The sequence below is a fragment of the Typopeltis vanoorti genome, chromosome 12, assembly GCF_054136105.1.
Source record: "Typopeltis vanoorti isolate ZY-2024b chromosome 12, IOZ_Tvanoo_1.0, whole genome shotgun sequence".
Lineage (NCBI taxonomy): Eukaryota > Metazoa > Arthropoda > Arachnida > Uropygi > Thelyphonidae > Typopeltis > Typopeltis vanoorti.
In genome coordinates, this window is record NC_143560.1 from 116,174,521 (window position 1) to 116,189,806 (window position 15,286).

Sequence of the window (15,286 nt, forward strand, 5' to 3'; positions counted from 1 at the left end):
GTGCCTAATCCTAACAAGATATGTTATTGTCTGAAATAATGTGGGCTCTAGAGTTGATTTTCTTGAGTTTACGTGATGAAACTCGAGTTTCTGGGAGAAAAAACCCGCTTGCCCATGTCAGAGACCGACTAACTCAAGAACTGGTCAAAGAAAGGCTTAGATTAAGTTCCTCCAGTCGGCAACTAGACTTGAACTATAAGTCTATCTTCAGGTGGCCTAGCACAGAAGATGCAAGCACCACTTCCACTGAGCAACACAGGCCTAGTAGAAATAGTTATTTTACTTAATTATCTGCAATATTACGTTTTCTTCATTAAAATAGCTTGCATGTAACGATTAACTGCTTAATTTTCTTGAAAATTTTCAAAGGGGTTCTATAAAAAAAAAAAGAAATATATTTATGAAGGCTTCTGCAGTCTCAAAAAGTTTAAGAAACACTGCTATATGTCACTAGCCTTGTTGGTGGGTTAAAGGCCTTAAAATTAGTTTCATACAACCATATCTTATTTAAGTAACTTGATTTTAAATAAGAGCCAGATTATGGCAAACTTTTCTCCTTTTTAAACTTGCTGGAATGAAATATAGCACTTTCTTTCTTTTTTCTATTTGATTCTGCAAGTATGGCATTCCAGACTAACATGCCCATAGTTATGACAATAGATCAATTTTTGTTCTATATGAGGATACCCAAAAATAACCAGAATTATTTTTTTTAAATGTTATTAAAGTTTATAATACTATATTCTAGTTTCCTCAAAGTACTCTCCATGTTAGTCAATGCACTTGTCCCAACATTTTTTTCCACTGCTGGAAACAGTTCTAGAACAGTTCAACTGGAATACTGTTTATGGCCTCTAGTGACTTTTCCTTCACTTTGCCCACATCTACAAATTGCTACCCTTTCATGATTTTCTTTATCTGTAGGAATAAAAAAAAAGTCACATAGAGAGAAACTGGGAGCAAAAGGGAGAGATATTGTAATCAAACGAGGCATAAATTTAGTGGACATGTTTTATTTGCAAATCTTCTGTTAAAATTCGCTGGCACAAGCTCCATGACAAATTTGTCTCTTCAGAAACTTACTCAATGGTTTTTCAATGGTCTTCATTGATTGCCTGTCAAGCGTTTTTAACGTTTTTGTCATTTCAGCTTGTTTTCACATTCCACCTAGCTATCTTCAGAACACTAAATATAAGAAAGCAAAGCAGTGACTAAAAATCGCTAAACAAAAGTCATGTCAAATGGGTGAAAAAAGAGTAAAAGTACTGTAAAAAGAAAATAGAGATGATAAAGATGACATAAACACTGAAGATAAAGAAGCCTATATAGAGTAATTACTTTGAAAGTTAAATGAAACAAGAAGTGAGAAAATAGCAGTAGAAAATATTCAACAGGAATATAGTAGGTGTGTGTAATTCTCACATTCACACACACACACACACACACACACATGTGCAACATAGAAAACCATCAAAAATCTGAAATGTAAAAAGTAGCTGGAGTAGATATCTAACCAGTAATGCTCAAATATGGAGACAAAAGTTTTTCAGTGGTTGCACTGAATAATTCAAAAGGCATGGTTACAAGATTTCTGGATGATTGAAGTAGAGACCACTTAGTACCCATCAGTAAAAAATGGAAATAAAATTGAATGTGAGAATTACAGAGGAGTTTCCATAATGAGTGGTCCTGTTAAGATTTATGTAAACATACTTGAGAAAATGCTAAGTAAACCTGTGAAAGAGAAACCTGGAGAATAATTTGGGCTCAAATAGAGACTGTCAAGATCAGATTCTCACTTTAAGACAAATAGATCAGAAATCATATAATATATAATAAGGACATAATACAATATAATAAGGATCTCTATATTATGTTTTGTAGATCTGAGAAAGGCATATGAAAAAATGCAAAGAGGAAAAAAAAAGCTGTTCAACCACTACAACAATACGGTATAAACAGGTAATTATATCAAGCAATACATAGATAAATTGAATCTTTTAAATTAGCGGTTAAAATTAAAAGAAATACAGGAAGAGAGTTTGAAGTTAAATTAGCTGTAAGACATGGGTACATACATCGCTACCACTCTTATCCATCATATACAATGGATAATGTTATGAAGGAAAGTAGCATTAAACCTGATATCAAAATTGGAGATGTTAATCTTAGCTTCTTTACTTTGCAGATGATGTTAAAAAAAATGCCTCTTAAATAAATCCAACATAAATAGGTATGATTCTTCAACTAAACACCTAACTGCTGTAACAAATTTGGCACAAAACTTAGTAATAAATACAAAGACTATGATAATAGGCAGGGACAAGGAAAGCATTAGCTGCATCCTGAATGAAACCTACAAAACTAGTAAAACATTTCAGCTATTTAGCCACCATTTTAGTGCCTAAATTAAATGCAGGAATAGATTAAATTAAATGGTACATTAAATGCAGAAATAGGCAAGAGAATAAGCAAAGTATATGATGGGGAGTCAAATGATTAAATTCATATGGAATAAGAGTAATCAGTCCAATATTAAACTAGCTGTATAAAAGAACAGCACGTTCAGACAATTTTAACTTATGGAGTGAAGAATTGAGTTAGAAATTAAAATGACTGTTAGCTTGGTTGGCCAAGTGGCTAGCATATCTGCTCTCCAACCAACAAGCTGCAGGTTCAAATTTTGCCATGACTGTTTGTGATTGTCTTTAGGTACTGGAGGCCACAGTTATGAGAGCTTTACAAAAAAAAGTGTAATGGACAATGATATAGTGTAAGATAGGGAGGAATGAACAGGGTAAGATCACTGGTAGAATCATATTAAAAATTAAGATATTATGAAGGAGTTGACATCAGCATTCATGAACACATGAAGAGTATGGTCATTTAGACAGAAAAGGAGAAGGAGGTTTTTTTTATATCATCATGGTTTGATACCATGATAACATAAAAAAGACCCAGAGGAAGACCAAGAATCAGGTGGATTAATGTATTTAAAAATGCCTTAGGAGAACTAAATCTAAGATCATATAAATATGGAGGGAAACTATCAAATAGCAAGTTAGTAATAACATGTAACTTTTCATGTAGTATTACAGCAATCTATCATTTATCTGACCTTCAAAACAATGACCCTTCAATTAACCAATCCTTGCATGATAACTGACTTCTGTATATAGTAGCATGTAATTTTACTTTAATTACCCAGTCCTTCAATTATTAGACCAAAAAAGTGCCTTCCCTGTAGTCAGAAAAATGGTAGATTAATATTTTGTATACCCTTTGGGGATATGAGAGATTTGATGATAATTCTTCTTGATAAAAACAAATTTCATGGTACAGCAATTTAAGCAAATTTTGAATGTAATTACTGTTAATAGGCTGTTTCATATTACTAGCAATGGCTTTTGATCTATGCTGGTTAAAAAGCACAAGTAAATATAAACACAGCATCTATAGGATGCCCTGCATTTCATGGTGGCAAATGGTTAGAACAAAAGAATTCTTCCTCACTCAAATAAAAGAAGTTCAAAACCCAGAAAAATTCAAGCTTAAAACATAAATGCTGACCACTATATAAATTTCTATGAACAGTTCTCCTCCACCAAAAAATAAAAAAAAATTAATAAATGTTGTGAAGAGTTCTAGAAATCAAATGAGAATACTAGATAACTAAAAAGAACGCTAGGTATTCTCTTAAAATGTTAGATGACCCAAAGAAAATACCAACAGCAAAATAAGTTTGTGGCAATACTACATGAAAACATGCAAACTGATACTATATTTGCTGGCCTGATTGGTCGAGTGGTTAACATTTCTGTTCTGCAACCAACAGATGTAGGTTTAAATTCCACTGCAGGTGAAAGTTTAACAACTTTAGGTGGGATATGAATTTCTCCACCTTGTGTGAGACCACCACTCCACTTATTGAAAGAGTGAAGTGGCTTGAAAAGTTCATTGTTTGGTCTCTAGAAGAAGGTTTCTAGACTATGTAAAAAAGAAATAAAAAGTACAAAAAAATCTAAAATTAATATTAAAAAAAGGACAAAGAGTTTAGTCCACCCATGGTATGAATGTGCTTCAGGTTTACAAAAACCTTATATAGATGGGAGTCACATATAAAAAAATAAAAATAATAATAAAAAAACACTGCTTACATAGCATAGACTAAAAAAAAAAAAGATAAAAACCTGTGGGGACAATAGCTAAAACTATTCAATAAAGAATTATGACATTAAAAGTAGGATGTTAAATTAACAGTAAGATGCTCCAAATTGACATATAAATATAATTGTTCTTAGAATCTAACTATCCTGCCAAATTAGGTCCATGTACTTTACTATTTTGTTTCTGTGTCTGTTTTTAAAGAATATTGTCCAACAATTAAAGTGGAATATGTGCATAACTGTCATATCCATATGTACGTGCATCAGAAATTAACTTTTGTGTATATATGTCATCAACACCACAAATGAAAAGTCACAAAACCTATAAAACAACAATGATATGTATAAACTTCTTGAAAAGTTGGGACTGTATTCAATGAGGAAGGGAAAGGCTAATCGAAAGAACAGAAGTAGAATGATGGAAAATCTAAATTAAATTACAAAAGTGTGAAAGTTAATAAACATATTATCATATAATTAAACTGAAATATATATTGATCTTTAATTGACCATGATTTATAAACATCTAATATCAACAAGTTTTGCCGACAGGGACTGTCCGGCTTCTTCAGGGCTTATAACGGTAGAGAGAAAAAACTCAAAGTGGCTAGTACAGAGAAATGGAGTGACACTACCATATAAATTAAACATTAAAGCAGAACACGTAACATTACACGCATGGAGCATGTTGTGTTAGTCACTGTTATGAGAGCATGTTCTGTAGTTTTGAGCGAAATTAAATTCTGGCAGACTAGTGATCTTATTAAGGTTTTCCATATGTCAGTTATTATCATTCCCTGGTTTCTGTTAAGATTTTCTCCAGAATGGAGGACTACAACAGCTTCTTTGAAATTTCTACAACAGAAATCATCTTCTAGGTAAGGCGTGGAGCTGCTATCCCAATAAATGGTATGGTTAATAATCGTGAAATGATGGGCTAGACCTAAGTTGTCTGTTCTGTTTTTCATATTTCAAGGCTTGTCGACATCTGTCCTATATAGTTTAGACCACAAGCACATGGAGCTGTTGTATACTCCAGCATGTTTGAAAAACGGATTAATGTCTTTTGGCGGTCTTAAAATGCGACAGACAGTCTTGACCGGTTTGAACGCAACTCTGATGTTGAAAGGTTTAAAAAGTTTTGCGATCTTCTCAGACACTATACCCACATAAGGAATAACTAAGGATGAAGTGTACTGAGTGATCGTAGGTTGTTGTTGTTGTACTAGCCACTTTGAGTTTTTTCTCTTACGTTATAAGCCCATCAGCGAAACTTGTTGGTATTAGATATTTATAAATCATGGTCAATTAAAGATCAATATATATTTCAATTTAATTATATGTTTGAATGACCAAATATAATCTAAACAATGAAACAAATCATATTTCAAGAAAAATAAAATATTTCAGAAATAATAATGAAAATAATTATTAGTAAGAATCAAAGATGAAATATATAATGTATATGATTTTCTCAAAATTCGTGTTAATTTTAAATTTTGCAAGACATATTCTTGAACACCAAAAAACTTACATAATAAGGAAGGAACTACAGAGAAGTTATTAACTAAGGTTTGGCTTATGGTACCACCAGTAGTATACATAGGATAATGAAGTGACCAATCCTCAAATCCACCTTTCAGAAACAGTGGATCACTCTTCAACACATATTTTGAATTCCACTGAAAGAAAAAAAAATACATTCAAGTGCCTATGTTTCCATCTATATCTATTTAAAGTAAAATTGAAATCATAAAAAAATAATAATAAATCACAAAAGATAATCATATTTCAAAAATGAATCTAACTGCAGAGATTACAACAGTAATGAGATTTTTTTATAACCCCAATTTTTTTTTTTTCATGATGAACAGCTCAAATTTTCATTCAAATATGCTTTCAATGATTTCTCAAATGAAATCAGAAGCAGATCAATTTGAGCAGCAAAAAATTCAGAACTTAAAATGTTACAAGCATAGAATTATTCATAAATTCCTACTGCTTCATAGGCCAATTCTTTCATCTGTACATGCTACTTCTAATGAACTGATCTACTGCATTATTATATTTACATATTTACTTTATTAGACATATTTTAATTTGAAGTCTAAACTAAAGTCACTCCAAAGAGATATATCCAATCTACAGAAGAATGGCATGAACATGTATACTAAAACAGTATACAATGTTGCTTCTGATAGGTCATAGAAAGTTACAATAAAAGCTAAGGATGTTGAATTAGCCCTAGAATAACAGATTAATCATCATTTAAAACAGGTTAACTAACATTTAAATATGTTTATCCCATTAATAGTATCCACATAGATGCTGAACAAATAAAAATGGGCTAGAAATTTGGAACTAAATTTTATTCTGCACTGGTATAAACCAGCCTGGTTAGTCGAGTGGTTAGCATTTCCACTCTTCAACCAACAGGATTCACGTTCAAATGGGTATTAATGATTATATTTAGGTAGGAAATGAATTTCATTATCTGGTGCAAGACCAATGCCCTGCTTATTGCAGGTCTGAAGTGGCTTGAAAAAGTTCTATGTTTAATCTCTAGAGCAGGAATATGGAACATTCCTACTCTAGAATGAAGTAGCAGGTACACTTACAGAATAATATTGTAAAACATAACAGAGTAATTATTACAAGTTTCAATGGCTACCTTCTTGGGTTGTCTGCATCTTGAGTGATTGTTTGGTATTGTAACGAAATACTTCTAAACAATATTTCGCAAAAAATCACTCTTTTGATGAATTATGAAAGGAATTCATGAAAAAAATTATCTGTGAATTGTTGTTTGATTAATTATTTATTCAATGAAATGCCTTTTCAATGAATTGTCATTAATTAAATTGTGCTTCAATTAATTGTTCATTTGATGAACTGCTTTTTTTGATGAATTGCTTTTTTAACAAATTGTTGTTTGATGAATTACCATTTGGTAAACTGTCTTTTGATTAATAGTTTGCAATGAATTTTCAAAATCTCTCATAGGAAGAATTCCATAGACCAATCAGCATCATGGTTACTCCACCACTTCCTCATTTCCAAGAAACCCAGTTGACTACACCTGAGCACCATAATCCAGATGTCGATGTATTATGGCCTAATAAACATGAATAACAACTTCTTTATTTCTCTACTTGTTAGTGAGTTCTTCAATAGCCTAGTAATCCTATGAATTACCTTGGAAATATTCACTCCAAACTTCAGCTCTCTATCTGCTACTGCCTCCAAACCCAGAACATCATTGATTTCCTGGAGTACAGTTCCATCCATGTAATACTTATCCCAAAATGCATAATTTCACATTTCTTAACAGCAAACTGAAACCCATTATTTTTGCCCATTCTAACAACCTATTTAAATCATCCTGAAAGCTCTCCACATTGTCTTGATTAACTATTACATTATTTAATTTTGCATCATCAGCAAACAAATGAATATTTCCCTTCAGATTATTTTCTATATCATTTATATACAAATGAAACAGCAGTGGTCCAAGCAGAGTCCCTGCCTCCTTCTGCTGGATTCTACTCCTTCATATACCACTTTTTGATATTTCTCCATCAGTCACCTTATATCCACATAACCAGTGTCATATCGATACCCATCTGTTCTAATTTGCATATGTGGTATTCAGTCAAATGCCTTTGCAAAATTCTCTTTGACCAATATTTACAGTACTTTTACTACCACTTCTGAGATAATGATTGACTATGATTTTTTAATGAAGCCTTAAACCCTTCTTTATGCAAAGGAATTATTTTGCCCTCTTTCTGCTCTCTAGGAACTCTGTCAGATCTGAGACTTAAACAGCCTAGTAAGAGGCACTGCCAGTTCCCTTGCATATTCTCATAAAATGCAACCTGCTATCCCATCTAATCCCATGGCCGTATTACACTGAGATTTTGCAATATCTTAAGAATCTCTAATTCATCCACCTCTGTTTCTGTATCGGCCCATGTCATATATGTCACAAAAGTAACCTCACTTGGATAATATACTCTTGCAAAGCAGTTATTCATTAACTCAACTACTTTATCTGCTTCTGTCACCTTGCCACCATCAGCACCCATTAAAGGTCTCCTTTCATAGTCATTCTTTCTCTTACTTGACATAACAAAAGAATTCTTTGGAATATCCTTTGACCTGCGCAGCTACATTAACAAAAAAATTAATCCAAATAAGCCAAATTTTCATTAAGTTTTTGGTTTTGGTTTAGTTGAGTATTTTAGTTGAGTGATGTGTTTCAACTGTCCCCATGATGTTTATTAGTGGTGTACATTTTTAAAAGTGTAAACAAGTTGACATTCGTAGTGTTTTATTCATTTTGTGTAGCTATATAATAGATATATCATTAAGGAGGCATTCAAATATATGTACTCTTTCTCAGCACTCATCCATGACCCAAAAACAAATTGCCAATGAGTGCGGTGTTAGTTTGGGTACTGTTAATGCGATTTTAAAGATGTTTAGGGAGACAGATACCTTTTTTCCTGACAGAAAAAAAAAGGAAAATGTGGGTGAAAAAGGAAAACTACACTTGCTCAAGATCGTTTACTAGTTAGAAAAAGCAAAATGAATCCAAGATTGTCTACTTAAATAGAGACTGGGCACCTAGTGAAATGACAGTCCAACAATCGTTGGAAGACAAGGAGGGCTCTCCACAGACCAAAAAAGAAACAACTGTTGACGAAGGCGATTCAGAAAATGAGACTCCAATGCACAAAAGTGTACAAAGATTAGACTGTTGAGAAGTGGACAAAGGTCATATTCCCAGATGAGAGCCATTTCTTTGTCCAAGGAGAGCGAATACCTTATGTTTGCAAATCAGCAGCTAAGAAGATATCTCCTGCTCATCATGAAACAAGCTCCGAAACACCCAGCCAAAACAAGATGTTTTGGGGTTGTTTTACACATGACGATTCAAGATCACTTGGACCGTCATGTGTAAAACCATCATAGTATGATGAAAAGTGACCAACACATAAAAATATTGGAGAAAAAAGTGGTCCCACAGATTGAGAACGACAAAGAACTCATCTTTTAACAGGATCTCGCTCCATGCAATACTTCAAAAAAAGTGAATGAGTTCCTCAAAAATCACAACATCCAATTGCTTCAGTGGCCCAGTAACTTTACTGACATTAACCCAATAGAAAATTTGTGAGACAGTGAAAAAGAGATTTGGAAAATTAAATTGTGATACAAAGGATAACTTAATACAATCCATTATAAAAGTATAGTTTCACAATGAAGAAATAATAAGAAAAATGTGTTCTACGTTGGTAGATTTTGTACAAATTAAATAGAAATAAATTTTTGGCAAAAGTTACAAATTTCCTAACAAAGTAGTTAAGGAATTACAGTGCATACAGTAATTCCTTAACTACTGTTATGGAATTACTGTATGCACTGTAATTCCTTAACAGTGCATACACTGTTAAGGAATTACAGTGTAATTCCTTAACAGTAATATCTCCCCTTTTCCGCCTATCAACCAGTTTCTGCAACCCACAAATCTTCAACCTGTTCTCATATGGTTCATTCCATAGACCTGCTATCATCTTAGTCACTCGCCTCTGGATCCTCTCCACCTCCTCCCCATCAAGAAGGAACCAAGGTGACCAAATCTGGGCACAGTAGTCACGATGAGGTCTTATCAGGGCTCGGTACAGAGGTACAATAACTTGCTTGTCTCTGCTCGTCAAGGTATTTTTCAACAACCAAGTGAGTTGATGAGCTGATTTAGCTACTTTTGCAATGTGCCCCCTAAACTTCATCTCCCTATCCACCAACACTCCCAAGTCCCTGGCCTCATCAATCTCTTGGAGTACAGTTCCACCAATGTGGTATACTGCTGCTAATCTTTTCACTCCGAAATGCATAACCTTACATTTTGTCACATTAAATTGACATCCATTCACCTTAGTCCAGAACTCCAATCTATCTAAGTCATCTTGCAAGACTTTGACATCTTCTGCGTTCACTATCGCCCTACCCAACTTTGCATCATCAGCGAACAAATGAACTGTCCCACTTAGACCCTTCACTATATCGTTAATGAACAGATTAAACAGCAGTGGTCCAAGAACAGAACCCTGTGGCACACCACTAGTCACAGGCCGTCTTTTGGACTCTACTCCTGAATAAACTACTCTTTGATATCTCTCCATCAACCACCCAGCTATCCATCTCACCAACCCTATATCCATTCCCATATGTTGTAGTTTACAGATTAGAATTCCATGTGGTATCCTGTCAAACGCCTTTGCCAGGTCCAGCAGTATCACTGTAAACCCATTTCCCTTATCCAGTTCAGCCGTCACCTTGTTATAAAACTTGAGCAAGTTACTGAGGCATGATCTACCCTTCACAAAGCCATGCTGTCCTCTGTACAGTATCTCATTTTCATCAATCCATTCCTGTATTTTTCCCTTGACTACTTTCTCCAAGACCTTGACAACGACTCCTGATATGCTGATCGGTCGGTAATTTGCAACCATAGTCTTGGATCCTCCTTTATGCAGTGAAACTATTTTCCCCTCTTTCCACGCCTTCGGGACTAAGCCAGACCCGAGACTCAGATTAAACAACATGGTCAAGGGCACTGATAATTCCTTAGCCGCTTCACACAAGACCCGTGCCGGTATACCATCCAATCCCACAGATGTATTCACATTAAGGTTCTGTAATAGACTATTCACCTCCACTTCATTCATCACAATTCCCGTATAAACTAATGGTTCCTTCATTTTTTCAACGTCACCACCTGGATGATATACTTTTGCAAAGTGTGCGCTCAGTAACTCCACTATATCGACTGGTTCAGTGAACTCTTTACCATCGTCATTCCTTAAAATCATTTTGCCATGTACAGTTTTTTACTTGCTTGCAGCATATTGAAAGAACTGTCTGGGATTCTCTTTTGTTTGCATAGCTAGTTTCTTTTCATAATCGGCTTTTGCTGTTTTTACCACACTCGTTACCCTTCTGGCCTGCACTTTATACCATTCGTGTGCCTGCAGGTCACCCCTTTCTTTAAATTCCCTCCATAGTTGTTTCTTTTTTTGCAGCTCAAGCTTAATGGTGTTATTCATCCATTTAACCCCTACTTGTTTCACTATTCGGACCTTAGGTATACAATCAGCCATAACCTCCTGTAAATGCTCTTTGACCACTTCCCATGCTCTATCGACGTCCAGCCCTTGCAGTTGTACATGCCATGGCACTGATCCAAGCAATCTACTAAGCTTGTCGTACTTGCCAGCACGGTAATTCCACATATACCCTGTCTTAATCACAAATTGCACACCTTTAGCCACCTCCCAGGTCAAGACCTTATGATCACCCTCACCAATAGGTGGCAACATGGTCATATTCATTACAGTCAAATTTTGAGATGCAATTACCAGGTCAAGCACTCTCACACCCCTAGTATTTTCAATTACATACTGTTTCAGATAGTTATCCCTTAATAATTGAATAAAATCCATTTCCTTCCTCACATGTGTCCTCTCCTCCTTCCAATCAATGTTACCATAGTTGAAATCCCCCATAATAATTACCCTCCTTCCACTCATTTCATCAATTTGTTTATGCATACCATCTCCACCATCTATTCCATCACCTGGTTTATAGCAGCACCCAACTGTATATTTTATTCTGCCAGTGTCAATCTCACACCAAATAGCCTCAAATGAGCTTCTTTCACTATCCTGCAATACTTCTCCTTGCAATAAATTCTCCTTGGCTGCAGTTCATCAGCTATCATCAATAACACCCCTCCCCCCATTTTATTCTCTCTGTCCCTCCTAAACATACTATAACCTACACATTCTATCCCACTAACTATATCATCTTCCGTCGGCCATGTTTCACTAATGCCAATAACCTGTGGCCAGGAAGAGCCAATCAAGGCCAAAAATTCTTCCTTCTTGTTCCTAATACTCCTGGCATTAGTATACATGAATTGCAGTGATCCCTTTGTCCCACCCCTATCTTGATGCATTATTCTAAATGTCCCATTCCCATTTTTTGTCCTTAGTGCTGGCTCAGGTACATTATATACATTTTTACACTCAACTGTCTCACTGATGTCTGGATATCCGCTCCCCCCCCCTCCTTGGTAGTTCTAGTTTCCCTGGTTCTGCACATCCATTTTCACTTCATTCAGCAACACTTTTTCCAGTCTCCGCACACCAAGTCCATTCAAATGCAGGCCATCCATCTTGTATAAGTCCTTTCGCCCATCAAACTCATTCCACACCACACCGTCCGCATAACCTGCGCATAATGTCATTTGCGATTATGGCCCTCCTCCTAAACTCCTCTCTGTCATACCGCGGTAACAGACTCACCATTCTAACTCTGTCACTCTTTTCTTTCGCTACCTTTAACAATACTTTCAAATCCTCTCTCATAAAAAATTTATCACCTTTCAATTCATTCGTACCCGCCACAATTATTAATTCTTTCACCCTCTGTTTTTGCACTCTAATACTCTTACTTACATCCTTAAATTTCGCACCTGGTAAGTACGATTTAGTTACACTACCATCTATTACTCCTCTTAATAACGAGTCACCACACAACACTCTTTCCTTCATTTCGGAAACTCTCCCACGCTGCTTATTTACGTTAGCCGAATCACTCTGGAAAGAGTTTTGCAAGTGCTCTAATTGCCGCTGCGCATTTTGTATCACTGCGCGCAACCTAGCGATCTCACTTCCTACAAATAATTCCTCATTTTTTCTATCATTCAAACCATTTTCTCTTTCTGTATAATTGCTCTCAATCTTTCTTAGATCACCGCTCACATTGCCATCTTGTACACCGCAATTCCCTATCAAGCTACTATTTTCACTTGCATTCTGGCTTTCTTCAACCATAACTGTCTCACAACCTGACACATACTTCGACTCCTCACTTTGCATACACTTTCTACACATTCTCCCACCACTATCACTTTCAATCCAAACTCCAGCCTCATTCGGGAATGCATACATTCCACACACATCACATTGGACAAATTCTCTCACACTATAGTTTTTGAACAATGGCGTCGTATTTTTGGACGCCATTATCTTACGTCGCATTGGCGCCATATTCAAATCTATGAAACGTATCGTTAAATACTAAATTAATTAACGGAATTTACACCAAAATCACACAGACACAACAAGCTACCAAATTTAGACAATATTACGTTATGATTTTTAACATATATTCTAATTTCCATTCAAAATTGTACTTAGCTTTGGGGAGCTCCCTGAAAACAAGACTGTTCGCCTGGCCCTCTAGCGGCACTCCTGATTTTGACTAACCTATTCAATATTGTTGCTTGAAAGACTATATTCTGCATTTGTTGGTCATTTTCATGCTCTCTCACCTCATGGATACTTTCACACACTCACCTGTATCCACTCTAATTGTTTAAGTTTTTCTGACTTTGCACTTCCATGCTCTAAGTGCATAAAGCTCTCTCTCTAGACACCTATCTCTAAAACCATTTAAGTGCAATCCATGAGCATTATAAAAATCCTTCCATTCATAAAACTCAGGCCATAGGTCCACAAATCCTACTTTCTGTACAACCTACACATTGATTCATTTGCTATCAACACCCTTCTCTTTAGTATGCCTCTATCATAACATGGAAGGAGACTTACAATTCTTATTTTCTCGCTATTTTTTTTTTGCTTCATCCAACAACTTCTTCAAATCCACCCTCAGAATACTTCTCAGGTAATTATTGCCAACCAAGACAATGATTTCTTTCACCTTACCTTTCTGCATCCTGATAGCATCAATAATATTATGAATTTTTTTCACCAGGGAAATATATTATTATTATTATTATTATTATTATTGTTCCGGGAAACTCCAAGGAGTCGACAGACTCATCGAGGGAGGCCCTAACATCATGTCAAGAACAACTATTCAACATTCACACAGTATCTATCATACCTTGCCTTGAACTCATTCACGGTCGTAGCACCCACAACAGACTCTGGAAGCTTATTCCACTCATTTACCACTCTCCAAGTAAAGAACCTAGCTCTAACACCCTTGTCAACCACGCTCTTGCCCAGCTTCCATGCATGGCCCCTAGTCCTCCCACCACCAGTCATATTTTCAAAAATATCTTCTGGATCAATCTTATAAAAACCCTTCAGCAATTTGAATGTCTCAATCATATCACCCCTCCTTTGCCTATCGTCCAATTTCTGCAACCCACAAATCTTCAACCTATTCTCATAAGGTTCATTCCACAGACCTGCTATCATCTTGGTCACTCGTCTCTGGACCCTCTCCACTTCCTCCCCATCACGAAGAAACCCTGGTGCCCATAACTGGGCACAGAAGTCCAGATGGGGTCTTATCAAGGCTCGATACAGAGGAACAACAACTTGTTCGTCTCTGCATGTTAAAGTATTTTTCAGAAGCCAAGTGATTTGGTGAGCTGTTTTAGTTACTTTTGCAATGTTCCCCCTAAACTTCAACTCCCTATCCACCAACACTCCCAAATCCCTGGCCTCATCAATCTTCTGGAGTATGGTTCCACCAATGCGATATACTGCTGCTATTCTTTTCACCCCAAAGTGCATAACCTTACCCTTTGCCACATTAAATTGACATCCATTTTTCCTAGCCTAGTCCTCCAAACTATCCAAATCATCCTGTGCACTCACAATTGCTCTACCCAACTTTGCATCATCAGCAAACAAGTGAACACTTCCTCTCAGATCCTTTCCAATATCATTGATGAACAAATTGAAAAGCAGTGGTCCAAGAACAGAGCCCTGTGGCACTCCACTAGTCACAAGACGTCTTTTAGACTCCACTCCTGAATAAACCACTCTTTGATATCTCTCCTTCAACCACCCTCCTATCCATCTCACCAATCCTATATCTATACCCATCTGCTCCAGTTTACTGATTAGGGTTCCATGTGGTATCCCATCAAAGGCCTTGGCAAGGTCCAGTAGTATCACTGTAAACCCATTACCCCTATCCAGTTCAGCCGTCACTGTGTTATAAAACATGAGCAAGTTACTGAGGCATGATCTACCCTTCACAAAACCATGTTGTCCCCATACAATATC

The 15,286-nt window shown here is 35.9% G+C and overlaps 1 protein-coding gene across 1 annotated transcript in view; it reads right to left on the minus strand.

Annotated features, from left to right (window-relative positions):
• Nucleotides 1-15,286, minus strand: part of LOC150101159 (ubiquitin carboxyl-terminal hydrolase 8-like) — a 338,380-nt gene that overhangs the window by 248,906 nt on the left and 74,188 nt on the right. The window contains exon 8 of the mRNA XM_090401220.1: nucleotides 5,701-5,848. Within this exon, the coding sequence (XP_090257346.1) occupies nucleotides 5,701-5,848 (148 nt within the window). The remainder of the gene's footprint in view (nucleotides 1-5,700; nucleotides 5,849-15,286) is intronic.